General features: G+C 37.8%; 1 protein-coding gene across 4 annotated transcripts in view; it reads left to right on the top strand.

Moving 5' to 3' along the window:
- Positions 1–16557, top strand: part of LOC123708466 (FERM, ARHGEF and pleckstrin domain-containing protein 2) — a 58057-nt gene that overhangs the window by 31487 nt on the left and 10013 nt on the right. The window contains exons 10-15 of one of the 4 annotated variants that reach the window (XM_045659183.1): positions 14–88; positions 1454–1575; positions 2216–2457; positions 2851–2877; positions 3383–3469; positions 3577–3661. In XM_045659183.1, the coding sequence (XP_045515139.1) occupies positions 14–88; positions 1454–1575; positions 2216–2457; positions 2851–2877; positions 3383–3469; positions 3577–3661 (638 nt within the window). The remainder of the gene's footprint in view (positions 1–13; positions 89–1453; positions 1576–2215; positions 2458–2850; positions 2878–3382; positions 3470–3576; positions 3662–16557) is intronic. The other 3 variants (XR_006753607.1, XM_045659184.1, XR_006753608.1) reach the window with 3 other exon arrangements.

Below are 16557 nucleotides of genomic sequence, written 5' to 3'. Positions count from 1 at the left end.
TATTTATCAACAGATATAGCGGTAAAACACAAAAGCAGATTGTGGAATTCGTTCGAGATAACTATGTGAAGCGGCAAACATTCCAGAGGTTTGTTATTCACTTACAAGGCTATACAACGTCATTAATTCCCAAAATCCGTTGTATTAACAGCCTATCGCATGTTCCTATTTATATGGCCAACCCATATATTAGAGCTTTCTGTTATCATTTGTTAGGTTAACCTATCGATTTTATTAAAAAAAATATTTAAAACAAACTTCCCACTTAATTATCTTATCTGTCTCTTTTCACCTCAGTAAGCACAATTTGATAGAAAGAGACGAATGACTTTATTTGAAGGTTCATTAAACTGATTTATTTTGAATAAATAAGGAATATTTGATTTGCTTTTGACAATCTCTATAACTCTTCTCGAAGTTTAAGGTATGAAATCACTATTGTGGTGAGATCAGATGCCTTAATATGCAATTCTAAGACACTTATCGTTTTAGTAAATTGTTACATGTTTATTTGAATTTTTTTTTGATAAATATCGCGATAGATGATATAATACAATCGTGTAGTTTAGTGTGCACTTTGTAGTTAATGTAGGTATAATGTAAAGCGGTAAGCATGGGTTAGGCACTAGCTTTTGGTTGATGTGGGGATTTGCATGGACACAGAAAGTAGGCTAATTCAATGTTATACTTGACCATCAGTACCATACTCACTGTATAGTTAATAACTCATATTTCAGTTATTGTATCATGTATCAAAAAATCAGAAACATATCTGATACACAATATTCGGCAAACCATTAGTCGATATGACTTTCTGATACAAACTGATCTTAATTTCTTTATATTATTATATGCACAATAAATTTACATTGTTGCTGAATATAGACAAATATATACTTATTATTTTAACTCATATAATGTTTTCATGTTTTACACATTAACACACACTGGTGGCCAGGTAGTCCTTCGGTTTAGTTATGTGGTGATTAGCAATTACGAGCATGCGCTGTATACGTTGAGACTCGCTTCCGAAACTTACGACGTGCGACATTGACAATCGGTCGGAGGATGGTTCTATAGGGTTCTTGTTCTAATAATAATTGTCTCTGAATACAGCGCCACGCTCGTGTTAATCGTATCGTGACGCTTGGCATCAGCCTGCACATATGTTGTGACGTTACCCCCTCCTTTTGTCTTTAGAATCGATGTTTTATTTCAAATTATGCACTCGCACCTTTTATTTTCATAGTGCAGTTTCTATTAAGAATTCTATATCATGTTAATTAGTTCATTTTCAGTTTTTAAAACTAACTAGCGTTAAATTAAGGCTTATAGTAAGACGACTGTGCCACTTGGCGTAGTATTCTTTTTTTGGAATTCGAAATATGAATGAGGGGGTAACGCGATGACCAGAAGCTAGTGCAAGTGACCATCCTCTCGCCGACTGTCGCAGGTCGGGATCGTTCCGCGCGTCGCGGTCTGCGGGCGGCTCACGGGCTAACGTGTCGCACACGACGCCGCTCAACGCGAGCGTCTCGGCACATCCACTATTGCCGCTGCCTCCTGGCTCGGATGGTACGTATTTATTTATTCAGCAATCTCATGGCAGCAATTAATTTCATTTAAAATTATTAAAACAGCTTTTCTGGTCGTAAATTCAGTGTTAACTTTACATTTAGAAAAACGTGCTTTCAGACAGTCAAGGAATCAACCAAAACTATATTAAGCATGGTTTTCTATTATTTGCTATGCTTAGTGCAGCTATTTAATCAAATGTCAGCACTAGTTAACATTTTGGTTGAGATAAGTTCTCAACATAAGTACATATAAATTATTATTTTAATTAGCTCACGAAAAACAGAATCGTTTGATGCATGGTTGCTTACTTTGTTGTAGTTACACAAATATACATTGTGCAGTATGCTTTTGGTGAAATTAATACATTTTATTAAATAGGTAATAACGTTTATAAGTTTAACGGAATAAACACAAATATTTTGTAAGGCATACATTATTTTAATTATTTTTATATGAGTTAGCAACAAATTTTGAAAACTGTTCTGTAAAACTGAATTTTAAAAATTTACTGAATTGTGACAGTTTTCACAGCGTGACCAGTTCAATTCGAATTCAAATCCGTTGATCGCCAATTTAAAAGATGTTTTCCCCGCGACTCCACTATCTTCTCGTACTGATAAGCTTCTGAATATTCCAGCGATTTCCCTGGAGTGGGACAAGCAACCTCACTACCTGGAAGCCTCGCTGGTGATGCGAGGTTATTCCGCGGAAGCTGCACGCGAAGCGGCTCGTCCCCAATCCTGCACGGACACGGACACAGCCACGGACACGGCCACGGACATGGACACGCCCACGGCCACCCGCACTCCCCGCACACCCCGCACCCCTCTCGCTCGCCCGCCGCCTCCAGCTACCGCCTTTGCTTCCACGAGGGACAAGGTCAGTTTTTTATCACTTAGCGTGATTAGTTTGTTATTTATTACCACTTAAGGACTCTGATTTGTTTAAATTTCAAATTGAATGTGAGTTAGTTGACTTGGTTCAATGATTTACAATTGTTCATACTAATGGGGAAATAAAGAAAATAAGTTCTTAAGTTGGATTTTATTTTATTAACCAAATTTGCACTTGTTTTTAGATTGTTTAACATATATTAATTTTGTATTACCATAAAAAGAAGGCATGGTTATCTAGATATTAACTGATTCGTAGATTATATAGATCTTTAGTAAAAGTAGGAAATCTTTCAATAATCCACAAAAAATCTTTAATACTAGCTTTAGAGTAGTTAACATAGAATTGTAGTGCATATAGCTTTTGTTTCTATTTCAGCTGACAAAACTGTACTGCAAGCAAATCGTAAGAGCATCAAATATTTGCTGTCTCCCTTTAAACTTAGTTTTTCACAATTTCATAACATCAATAATCAATAGTTATAATTGGTAATATAATCATGACACAGCAAAAGTTTAAACTCAATAACACTTTCAGTTCTAAGAAAGTCTTGATTTGTTTTTGTGTATCTAATGCAACATGTGTAACATCTCTGTGCTTTTTTCTTTTAACTTCTATTGGTTCAAATATTTATTTAACATTCATTACTATTTGTTATATAAACACTTAGATCATGTATGTTTTTTAACATATACATGTAATGCTTGTGGTACATTAATGCATCTTATTAATTTCATTGTGGCAACGAGCTTTTACCCTTATACGTTTGAATCGCTTAACCATTTTGATAAATCTTGTTTGGATCCTACTTAATAAGGAACGAGAATATGTTTTTTCTTCTGGAAATTAGCTGCTTTCATAATACTAAACTAGATTATGATTTTGATTGTTGGTCGCGCTGGGATTACAGGAGGGTCCCGAACTAGTGACCCATGCCGAGGTCAATCATCATCCTACGGAGGATTCACCTCTGCCTCATCGGACGATGACACCGTCGGTACGTCTAATGTGTTTTTCTTAATGACGGTGAAAGTAAAGTTGCATACGTTAATTTTATTCTGGTAGTAAGCCATTTGTAGTCAGTAAAAATACACAATATTTCAGGAATGCCAGGAGACACCGTGGAAGCTTGGTCGCGAGGCCCGCGCGCGCGCTCCCACTCCGCCGCTTCGTGCCCGCCCCCCCGCAGGTCAGAATGCCGTCGCCTCCCCCCCCTCTAGCCTCTACCCTGACTTCGTGCGCGCCAAGCATCGTTCCAGCTTCAGCGAGTCCTCCGAGCGACTTGAGTTCGAGCTGTCGCAGACCAACATCTACTCGGCGTGCCCGTCCGTTCGCTCGTCGCGATCGGGCGGGTCAGTGCCACTGGAGGAGGCCGACGAGTTCGGCACGCCGCCGAGAGCATTGGGTCGTCGCAGCGCCTCGTGCCGCAACCTCCGCGACTTCAGCTTCGATGAGGCCGGCCGCTCCAAGCGCGACACGCGCAGTCTGGCCGCCGACCTCGACGCGTGTTCGCGCCGCATCGACTCCCCCGTCACTCGGTACGACGCTCGTGCCTTTGCGCTCTCCTTTCAAAATTCGATCGACTCTCGCGTCGGCTCCCTGTGTCGAGCTTACTCGTCCAGCTTCCCGGGCGCCATCAGCGATCCGCGTCTCGATTTGCCGGCGTTCCGAGCCGGCTCGCAGGATGACATATCGCACGACAGCTACGAAGTTATCGAGCGCTCGGACGACGAGGGCTCCGGAAGATACGCTCGTATCCGCCACAGTTCTATTGAGGGTAGGACTAGGTCGTGTTCGCTCGATTCGGGTAACGAGCTTTTGTCTGACGACGATCACTCGATGTCGATAACTGAGGAACCCAATTTAACGGCGGCAGCATTAAAGTATAAGAGCGACAATGATTTACCTATCGATCCGTTTCTCGCGGACGATCCGCGCGTTCTTCCGCGGGAAAAACTCTCGGTGCGTTCTGACGGTAACTTTTATAAAGAGATCAAAAGGGTCCTCGGATCTCGAACATCTAGTCAAGAATCTCGAAGCGATATTTACGATTCTAAAATGTCTAAAAGTAGTGCAGAATCTAGTAAGAAATCTCGTGACAGCGTTTATCATACTGACAGTAAAAAGTCCCGCGAGACGATAAAGAGTAAAAGCTCTGACAGGTCGGGTTCGCGGACTTCCAGTCAAGATTCCAAATCTGATTATTATGATTGTAAAAAGAATTTGTACGATGCGGACGACGTAAGCCTAAGACGCCGTAGTATTGCTAGTATACAAGCTGCCTATATCGATCCCTTTGAACCTATTTCGCCGTCGTCGAGCCCAGATTCCGGTAAAGAATTTTATGACGCTCAGTCCACATTTGTAGGTATGGAGAAACCCGAATATAGCGAGAGAACTCTCGTTGATAAGTCCCATGAAAACTTAATTGCAAAAATTGCTACTTTACCCAACTATTACCATATTCCTACACCTTATTCGACATTCCCTAGTAATAACAAACACAAAGAGCATTCGCCTATGCATTCTGCAAGTTTACAACACGTTGAACTGGATCAGTATGGCAACTATTCTGATTTAAGCCCGCCCAAAAAACTTGATGACTTATCCACAGAAGAAGAGGATAATCATCCTAGAACTACTCATATTTGGCCCGATAAAATTACAGGTTTAGACACAGAAATCGATAATAATAGAACCGTAAAAATACAAAATTATCAGAGACGCCGATCGTCTGAAACTATCTTTAGTTTTGATAAAGATAAAATAGAATCATTAACACGTTCAACGAGTAAAGAAAACCCACCGTGCCATCTTGTAAAAGAGTCGTCTAATGAGTCTGATGTGAATGTGAGGATATTACCGGCTATGGATAGTATCGAATATGCTAAAAGTCGAGCAAAGACTGCTTCGACATCAGAGACTGCACCAATACTCCAATCAGAGTTTGATAAAACGATGCGGGGAAAGATCCATACACATATTATAAGAAAGGAAAACTTAAAAGAGGAGCTTATGGCTAAAACACACTTTGATGAATATCACCCAAAACTCATTCTAGACACTAGTTCAAGTAGTCGTCTCGCTGATAATGCTGCTCCATACATACATCCTACTGTTGAAAGAACAAAGAGTGATCCCAATAGCTTGGCCAATAGACCTCGATTCAGCAGTGTCAATTCACGCCGACATGTATTGATGCACCAGAAATCCATAGATCTAACTCCAGCAGAATCTAGCGACGAAGATTATATTTTTCGACAAATACCAAGTGCACCACCAATTGCCACAAAACGATCACATTTTGAACTACCAATAAGATATGCAGAACAAAGGCCATGCTTTGATTTGCCTAAAAACTACTTTAAAGAGTTTGATGCATTCAAAGCTGGATTTAATGACACAAAGAAAGTTGAAGACAGTTATGACATTCCATATGTTTTGCACAAGAGACATATTATGAATGGTACTGCACCATCACCTAATAAAGATAAAGCGCAGCTGCCTGATATAATAACTTTACCGCCACAAAATGGCCGACATATAATTAATGCCATTCCACGATGTAGATATCATGATCATCCAAAATCACCGCGATCACCAAAGTCTCCTAAATCACCTAAATCGCCAAAGTCGCCGAAATCCCCCAAGTCACCGAAGTCACCAAAATCTCCGAAATCTCCAAAATCACCTAGAAATAGTATGCAAGCTGATCACGCTATGAAATTTCTCGATGTGGAGAATAGAGATTTCTTATTCACCCAAAATATTGACTTATCAAAGGTTGATCCCATAACGTTAGAAGTTGATAAAAGTGGAAAAATGCAACACTTGCCCAGTCCAAAAAGGGATATTTCGAAATGTCTGGATTCTGCTTTATTAGAAACATTAAATTCTAAACTAAGTCAAATTGAAAGCGACTCGGCGACTAGTTCTAAAACGGATAGCATGAGGCAGGATCAACAATATTTCCATGATATTAAGTTCGCCATAAATGGTCGGAATCTACCTCAAGCTCCAATATGTAAGGATCCTAAACCACTCTCAGCTTCCGAAAAATTACGGGCTGATATTAAATCTAAGTCTGACAAATTGCCCCCAAAAAGAGCTATTAAGCTAAGAGGTAGTGGAAAAAAAGGTACTGGTGGAAGAATAAAAAACAAAAATAGTAATAAGATTAGAATTACATCTTTTTCATCGGATGATGAAAGTGTAGACTCTGATGACGTTTTTGGAACTACAGAAGCTGCGCCGAAACTTGAATTTTCACCACCTCAATCTCGTAAAGAACTAGAACCTATTTTACAATTAGAGTATGATAAGATAACATCGGGAGCTTGGCATAGAGGTCAGACCATGAGTTCTACAGAAATAGAGGGTTCTCCTCCTCAGTGTAGAAAGTTAGCGGAACTAGAGGCAATGTATAAACCTCATATTTTAGAAAATACAACTGGTAATGCAACAGAGTTGAGGCGTATATCAGAACGATCTATATCGATTCCTAGTTCTGAAGACGACATAGTCTTAAAGGCGCCTGACATTAAACAGTTAAGTAAAGAAAGTTCTTCAACTTGGGAGTATAATGAAAACATTCCTTCGCCAATTTTAGAAAGTACTGAGTTTTTAAAATCTGACGATGAACATCTAGCCGATATGGAAATACAAAAAGTTACTGGAATGCCAACACCAACGCTGTCAGAAGATAAGGGAGAAAACACCCAACCTATCAAAAAAGAAATCACTAAGCTGGATATTAAAAAAAGTCTTCGCGACGAATTAATATCTCCTATGCTGCGAAAAGGAGGTGGAACCCCTATTCTTTTTGCTCATGCCCGGTTAAACCTTTCAGAAGGTTCAGTATTTTCATTGCAGCGTCAAAAAGCTACGCAAGATTCCCCTACTGCAAATAGGCGAGCGAAAAGCTTAGATACACCAGTTATTCAACTGCATCGTTTACCTCCGATGAATGCATTTTCGTCAAAAGATGACACTATGGAGGATACAAATGAAGAGGGTGATATATTAGAAGAGAAACCTTTAATCGAAGATAAAATATCAAAAATAACCACGGTAAAAGAAGAGTCCATCGAAAAAATTGAGGAGGAAGACGAGGACCATATCTCTGATACCAAAACAGAATTAAAGTCTGTTGCAATTGATAACGAGGAAATGAAATTGTTAGAGGGATTAGTTGAGCAGAGACGTCCACGTTCATTTAAGCGACAACATGACTTAAATAAAATAAAGTACCAAGCCAAATCACCTTCGCGTTCTCCAATTAAATCTTCGCCGATATCGCGTTCGCCATTATCAAAATCACCCTCCAGATCACCTACTTCGTCATTAAACTCTCCTAGAGGAAGTATACGAAAACTTTCTGACTTAAGTGAAGATCAGATTGTACCTGATATAGAAAGGATTAAACGGAAAGATAAGAAAAAGTTTACCATAAAAGCTAAACCTGAAGAAAAGCAAAAGCTAACAAGCAAACTTAATAAATGTGGCTCTTTAGATACAAATGCTACTAGAGTAAAGTCTTTGCAAACGCAAAAATCATTACCGTCATCGCTTAAAGAAAGACCAGATTTCCTGACTGTTCCACCATTAGACATGGTTCGTGCTAAGAGTCAAGAAATTGAGCAGACTATTAAAAAATCTACAAAAGAAAAATCTAAATCCCTTGAGAAAATGGAAGTGAAAAGGGGAGGTAGTAAGGAGCGCACGAAATCTCAGGAAGATAGTGATACTGAAATTGCTAAACGAAAGGAAAAGCAGCAAATGTTGTTTGAAGCTGCTTTAAAACAAACTAAAACTTTAATCAGTCCAGTAAAAGATACTTTACCTCCTTTCCCACCACCCGAAGATAAAATTGTCGTTAAAACAGAAGGGGATAAGATAATAATCGAAACAAAAATAAGTAGTAAAGCTGAAGATCACGTTTTCATAGCCAAGTCGCCGAAAAAATTAGATAATAAAATAGGTGGAAAAATTAGTAGAAGCTTCGAAGATCAGAAAACGGCAAGTTCCAACAACAAAATTAACAAAAGCATGGATGATAAAAATAGTCAATCCTTAGAAGACAGATTCGATGAAATTGCAGCCCTGACTAAGTCTCCGAAGACTTTGTCAAAGAAGCAAGAAATAAAGCAGCAGATAGAAGGGAAGGTTGTGTATCAAAAAGTTCATTCCAGTATTAAGTCAAAGAGCTTAGACAGAAAAGTGGAGAATCAGCTTGAAGCCAAAATAAAATCCAAAAGCTTGGATAGAAATTATGTTACTCCTTCAACAATAATGCAGAATGATTATTATATATACAATACAAATAAACATTTCAAACAGGAAGTTGTGACAGTTGACGTTCATCCAGTAGTAAATGAAGAATCAGCTAAAGACGATTCTAAAGATTTATCTCACTCAAACAGCTATAAAGAAAAAGCCGAAGATGACTCTTCTATTGAATGGATTACAAATTCTCAGCACACTGTTATTGAAAATGATACTCAACATGTCATTATGGAGAGAAGAAAAATTGAAATCTACAATAAGCAACGCCAGCACGAACTTAGAGAAAGTAAAAGCGATAAGGATATTCATACCTTAGTTACGGAAAAGAAAGCTGAAATTACACGTCTGACAAGCGAAGAAGAATCATTAACTGAAGTGAGTGAACTAAAAATGTCAGATGAAAGTAATATGTTAGGTTTATCGCTTCCTTATATTGATGCAGATAGTTCTTCGGATCAAGATCAAACAATAAAGGACAAGAAATCAAAACTGTATCGTGGCAGAAGTGATGATACGGGCTCGTGGATGACTGTTGACTATGACGATAACACTACTGAGACCGATGTGCCATTGTCAGATATAAGTAAGAAAGGCTTAGAACCTCAAAGTACTTTTGAGGAATCATCTGCGAGCTTGATTGAATTTTTAAAACATGAAACTATGTCCCAAATTCCAGATAATGACACAGAACGGTTGCTTAAATCAAAACTGCGGTCTGGTAGAGATGACTTATCTCTTAAATTCAAAAACAAAAATAAAATAATTGTTACTCCACCCCAGGAAAATAGTCCTACTGTTGAAAATATTCCGTTCATAGATTCTAGTACATCGAAATCTGTACAGAAATCGGAGTCTGGTGAACAAACAGGTAGTTCTGGTAGTACAAATGATGTATCGCCTACCGAGCAGAAAAATGAACAAAGAACTTTATTAACTGCCAAATCCAAACGAAGTGAATTGTTAAAGTTAAGCGCGGAACGATCCCGAAGTTCTGAGTCAACGTCGTGGACTAGTATAGAAAAAGATTTAAGTCCATCTAGTGCAAATATTAAAGGTAGTTCAATTGATGATGAATCGAGTGTCAGTTGTTCGATAGCACGGCCGTTAGGTATATCTCAAGATATTGAAAAGTTAAATAAGAAAGACCGTGAGTGCTTAGAAGAACTTAAACAAGCTATGGAATATGGTGAAGAGCATTTGTTATCTCAACATACATTTTCTAGCGAACATTCTAAGTCGCCATCACCAATACCAGAATTAGGACGTATTGAAAGTCCTCGCAGTCCATCAAAATTCGGAACTAGAAAGTCACCGACCCCTACCTTAGAAAAACAAGGACCGGTTGATTCTCAAAAAGGACCTTCAGACTCTGAATCTAGTTCTGAGAGTTTAGATAAAACCGTTGAACAATTAACACGACCAAGTGTTAGAAAAAGTGCTTTGGATAAAATTGGTAAATGTGTAATTGAAGAATCCGAATCTAGTCAATCTGCTACATCAAAAGAATCTGAAATAAAAAAGGAATTAGAAAGAACTGTCAAGAAAACAAAAATTGCTATTACTATTTCACAAGAAGATCAGAATACCACAATAGATTTTGATGACGACGGAAATGTTATAACATCATCATTTGAACGTGAATTAATGAAAAAGAGGGCATTAAAAGATACAGATCAAAAAAGTTCTTCCAAGTCTAGTATAGATACGACAACAACAACCCCATCTAAAGGATCTCTTAGTGTTGATGATTCATCGTCACGTCGTAAATGTCGTCTTGACGAGCAAAAGAGTTCTTCTAAATCGAGTATGGATTCTAGGGGTTCACTTAGCGTTGAATCTAGAGGATCATTCGAAACGACTGAATCAACATCAGGTTCATTGGGAGAAGCTTATCGGCGGGGCGAAGAGTTAAAACCAACATGGCGGCCGTTCTTCGGTGCTTCGGGAAGTGAAAATAGTACTAGTATTGAAGAAGCTTGGATTCCACAAGATCATGAAGGATATGAAAGTCTGAATATTACAAAAGACGTTTTTGACTATGGAAATCAAAGAATGATTGATGATTTTCAATCATTTTCAAAGAATCCACCACTTTCAGCTAATACTTCAAAAGACTCTACAGATGCAGAGTTTACAGATGATCTTAACGATTTCCCCGTTAATTTTCTTTATCCATCAACTTCATCAACTGCTTCCGATGTCGTTATAGGTTATGGTCAGAATTTTGGACGGACCTTATCTCGTATATCAGAACGTAGCACAGCATCAGAAAAAACCAGCGCTGATGAGGATTCTACCAAAGCATGTTCGAGATCAGAGAGTATTAATGAAGAATCACTGAATTCAAGTGACCATCAAGCTAGTCTCAGTTCTGATCCTCCAAGTAATGCAAATGTTGCATATATATCTGATACTGATAGAAGAACTTCGGCTGAGATGCCAGACATTCCTATCGACCAAACAAAAATAAGTGAAATGTATTCAGAATCAAAGAAAGACACCGAAAAGAAGATTAGAAAGGGCGATGAGTCGCACTTACAAGCAAAATCAGGCGATGGAAACGTAAAAGGAGCGTCAAGCCTCTTTCAGCCGTCTAAACAGTCATCAGCCAGTGAAAGTCAAGAGTCAGAAGATTGGCCTTTACCGGAATTACCACCTCAAGTTCCAAAAAGAAACGAGTCATCTGAAGTGTCTCGTCAAAAATCTAGTGATATTGATGAAGTACCTTCACTTCCTTCCAGTGAGGGAGTTTTAAAAACTCCCATTGTTGATAAAGTACAGGTTTACTATATGAGTAATGAACCAGAACAAGCCACTAAAGTGACAATTCAGTCCGAGAGTTCCAAAGCTCATTTAGGTTCGGATGATGATAGTGACACTCTGAATAACGACGAAGAACTAGAAAGGGATGTTCAAGAATCAAAGTCCGAAAAATCTCCCGAGCCAATATCTGATGATCCGAAAAAACCCCAAATTATTCCTTACGATAAATCTGGTTACATGGTTGATCCTCTTGACCAACAAGTTGAAGTGGTATCTGTTAATAAAGGCACTATTCCTAGTTATGATAAATCCTGTTTAAGTTCAACTATAACTAAAGCTTCATGTTTTATGGGTGACGTAGGATCCTGTTGTACTACTGCAGATCATAAATCGTTCAATAACAAAAGTAACATTGAAGATAAAGTAATTATGAGCCAACCACAAAAATCTCCAACTAATCATAGTCCCGTTTATGATGATGATCATGCTTACACTGATGATGTTTTTGGAGCTGATAGTAAAAGTCTATCGCCAGATTTCGATAAAGGATTTTCTCAATTTAGTGGACACAAAGTATCTTGTGGATCTAACAATTCAGACACTTCAATAGATGATTTATTGTCCCAAACAAATGCTGATGAAACAGTTCGTGCAATTGCTAAACTTAGTATTAGTGGTACAGGGACTTGTAAACGTTGTAGCCACAGCAGTCATTCTGAAGAGGAGACGAGTTCTTTTGGCACTGATTTGGATGGTACTGTTAAAATTGGGCTCCCTCAAAAAAAATGTACGCATAGCTCCCATTCTGAAGACACTTCAATTTGTTTAAGCATTTCAGAATGGTCTACCGGCACAAACACTGTTCGGCAATATGCGAACCTCTCTGCGTCTGAGAGTATTTCAGCTGTATCGATACCGAAGAGTGAAAAATCGGACAATACTACTCCGAAATCTTTTTCATCTTCGCATGTTAGTAAAAAACTTGAACAACAGCCGAAAATTGGATCACAAACTGAAATCAGCTCTAAAAGTAGCAGCCTAGAAAAGAGTTCTGAGAATAATATCAAATATGATAAACTATGTAGTTCTGAAACTACGATTTCAAAAAAGTGCATGGATAGTTCAGGCACTAAAAGCGATAGTACATTAACTCTTGCTCAGTCTATATCGGATTGGTCAGCAAGTACAAGTCATACACTAGTTGCTACAGCTATGGAAGATCAGCCTGGTCAAGAAACATCAGATTATATCAAACACGAAACGATAATTATTAAAGAACCCAGCATTGAGGAGGATTTTGAGTTCGAAATAGAAGACGATGATAAGCAATCCCCAATAAAAGAAGGTGACGCGAATGTTGAAGAAATATCGCAGCACTCTATGGACAGATTAGCAGCTAATTCTGCAAAACCAGATAAATTTTCGTCTGTAAGTTATAGTGACAGATCTGACAAATCCAGCTCCAGCTCTTTAAGTAGCCTCCAAAAGCACACAAATGGAATATTTAAATTTGATCAAAGATTAAAAGGCTATCCCTCTTCTTATGACCTATCTCAAACGCGATTCCTTAAAGCTCCCCCCAAAAGCCTTAGCTATGAAGAACAAGCAAATAGATTTATAAAGCCCACGCTTAGATGTCAAAGTGAAGATAGTGATTTTAAGCCGTATTATGGTCAGCAATCTGAAATTGATATTGATATGCCCTCGCAATTGTATAGCCAAGAAGACAAACACACCGAACGATATCAAAGTCAAGAGTTTTCGAATATAATTCGGGAAGAAACAAGTGGTCAATTCACCAGATCTGATTATAAACCTCTGTCTAAACATGCTAGTTACGACGATAAAACACTTTCGAAAAATCAAATAAAGGAGTACAAAAGTTCTCAACAATATCGTAGTAAACCTAAAAGTTGGTCATTTCATGAACATTACCTTGGGACTGCAGATTTACCTGTTATAGCAGTTCCAGAGTTGCCACCCATACATAGAGACTTTCAAGAGAAGAAGTCTATTGAACGATCTGGAAAAACTCCTTTGTCGAGATGTTCTCCTTACTATTCGAGTAGCCTTAGTTCAGAATCACCACCAATTCAACCAATTAAAGCACCAGTTAAAAAATCTTTGCTTGTAAGAAATATTTCTTTAAAAAGCCCTCCAAGTGGAAATGATACTGACAGTTCTTTAGATGTTATTCGGGATCCACGCGAGCGAATGAAAACCTTTAGGCGAAAGAAGCAAGTTACCAATACCCGTAGGAGGCAAGAAAAAATACAAGATGTTTTAGAAGAAGATTCAACTAAAAGTCCATGTTCCTCTGAAAGTGATAAACTAAAAGGTACATATTTAGTCGTTGAAGACACATTACGAAGGATGGAGAGCTCCGAGTGCTCAGACAGCTATGTACCAGAAGTCGAATCTGGTTCCTCGGAGCTGTCAAAAGCGGATTCCCAAAATTATGATGTTCAAGAAGTAAGCTACTCCGAAGATGAAGATCAACATGAGTATACTATTTATAAAAATGTCTCATATGATCAGCAAAACTTTCCTATTCCGATCGCGCCAGTACAGTTTCAAGGATTTGGCTCTTCTGCTGACGAAGATGAAATGGGTTTCCCAAGGTTCGATAGATTGGGACGACTACGTCACCCATATCTCGATTCTCAAGAGCCACCGTTTGTATCTGAGGATAGTCCTCCCAGGACTTCATATTCTAATAAGAGCAGCCGTCAATCCTCATTAAAAAGGGTAAAGTCAGCTGGTGGGTATCGATCTGAGGATAAATCTCTTGGTGAATCTTCTGGCCAGCACCAGATGAGGTCTAAATATTATGAGGAACAAAGTGACAGGGACGATTCTGATGATTACGCATATCCTGTAGATACTATTAAACGGGCTCCAAAGATGACGAAATCTACTAGCTACTTATTTGAGCGCGGCGAATCTGTCGCTTTCTCTGATTCAGAGCTACCTCACGATAAAGACGAATTCGAGGCATATAGAGGCAGTCCCTATCCAGATCGGTATGACGAGGAAGATATGTTTCAAACGCAAGAATGCTATCCGCAATTTGAGCATGACATAGAAAGTGAAGTTAGTCAACAGCGCTTTACTAGAGATCTTGATCAACGCTTTAGCTTGAACAACGTAGAACGGTTCTATTCCAGTCACTACGTGGACTCGCAGGCTTCTAGCGACAGCCCCGAGCAGAAATTCGATGTGTCTACTTTACCGCCTCCTCTTTGCTCGGACGATGAGCGCGATTAAACGCGTTTTTAGACTCCCTATTGAGTGTAAATCCATTATTCGGTACTTCGGCCTTGTATAAACCTTTACTTTTAGTAATTCAATTCTACTTCACTTGTTATTAATATTTACCATTTACATTGTGACTTTGATATTTAGTAAATACTAGCGTTAATCCCGAGTAAATCGATTCATGAACTAATTTACGGTACCTTTACCTAGCTTAATAATTTTAGTGGTAGGTGTATGTGAATCGATCGTGGTATGAAAGTATTGTGGGAATAATTGTATTTTATTGTGCCAATGGTTTTTTATACTTGTCCAGTAAAATCGTTACGTACCCACGGTATAAGACTAATACATAGTGCCAAATATTTCGCGAGTTAATCCGACTTTTGATATTATTTTAACCTAATACTTAGATTTCGAGGCTGTGATTCAATTTGGTTAAGGCGCACAGATTCTGTTTCGTAATTATAGTGCTCAAATCATTTTGATAATTATGAAAACAGCACAATACCTACAGCAATACCCTTAATAATAATTTATATGTTATATGAACGATGTGCCAATGACTGCTCAAATATTCGCTATATAACTGAACTTAAAACTATAACAAATAAGTAATCTAAGCGGGAAGTTTAGTAATTTTATCGTCTCGTTAGGTATCTTCAGTCTTACCGCTGGTCTTATTTCGTTTGTTAGTGCGACATGCAATGTCTCACGCTAATGGAATGTTTACCGTTAATGGAACAATTACAACATTTAAAGGTTTTGGACTAATGTCAATTGTTTAATTCAATATAAACTTACACTTACACTGGGCTCACCTAATCATCGAACCATATTATTTCGATGTTATCAGAACGCGATTTTATTCTAATAGTATATATACATGTAGTGATTATGGTTTAATCTAGTCATATTAAAAATTATTTCGTATAACGATAATATTATTTAAATAAGATACTTTAACGATTTCTTTGTATAATGTTGTGTTTCTTATTCAACTTTGACGTTCAATATCACGTGATCACGTCAAGACATATACGCGACTTGAATGAATATAGCACAAGCGCCATTAAGACGTTCATTCGTTATTTGTATGGCGAAACAAATGAAGCAATTATGCAGTAAATTTGCGCTTTTCCAGTCATTAAAATTTAACGAAAGTAACATTAAGGAAGTATATATAGTTTAAGAATTTTATTAGGAAATTCACGCTACCCCTACACCTCCCATTTACTAATAAAGTATTTAGGTAATGTGAACAATTAGAGAAGTCGTAATGCATTATAAACAATTAATCGTATAGTTGTAGTCGCTGATAATCGCATTTGTTGAGACAATGTGTACTTTGAAAGCCTAAAGTATTTTGCATACCATTATATACCTTATCATAATCATGTACTTGAATATCGTATACATTACAAAATTGCAGGTAGCATCTCGATAGCCTCCATATTTTCATTCTATTTTTCAAAAATTGCTCTTCAAATTGAACCTTTTTTTGCTATTTTATGGTAATTAGAAAAAAATATTTAAAGTTTACACATTGTCTCCGACAAATGAGAACAGTGTTAGAATCAATCCATACAATTATCCTATAATAACATATGGAACTGATAACAAACGCTTTATAATAAGGGCGAGATTATTGTTTTTTGAATCGTATGTGATGTTTACAAATCCCTTCTGTATTTAAAAGTCTACAGTTACTATTACGCCTTTTAGCAGTATTATTTTGTCTTCTCATTTAATTGGTAAAACATTTAACGTAAAAGTAGTATA

Source organism: Pieris brassicae, chromosome 4 (assembly GCF_905147105.1).
Source record: "Pieris brassicae chromosome 4, ilPieBrab1.1, whole genome shotgun sequence".
In the NCBI taxonomy this organism is placed as follows: domain Eukaryota; kingdom Metazoa; phylum Arthropoda; class Insecta; order Lepidoptera; family Pieridae; genus Pieris; species Pieris brassicae.
The sequence above is the reverse complement of the archived record's forward strand: the minus strand, read 5'-3'. Positions and strand labels throughout refer to the sequence as shown.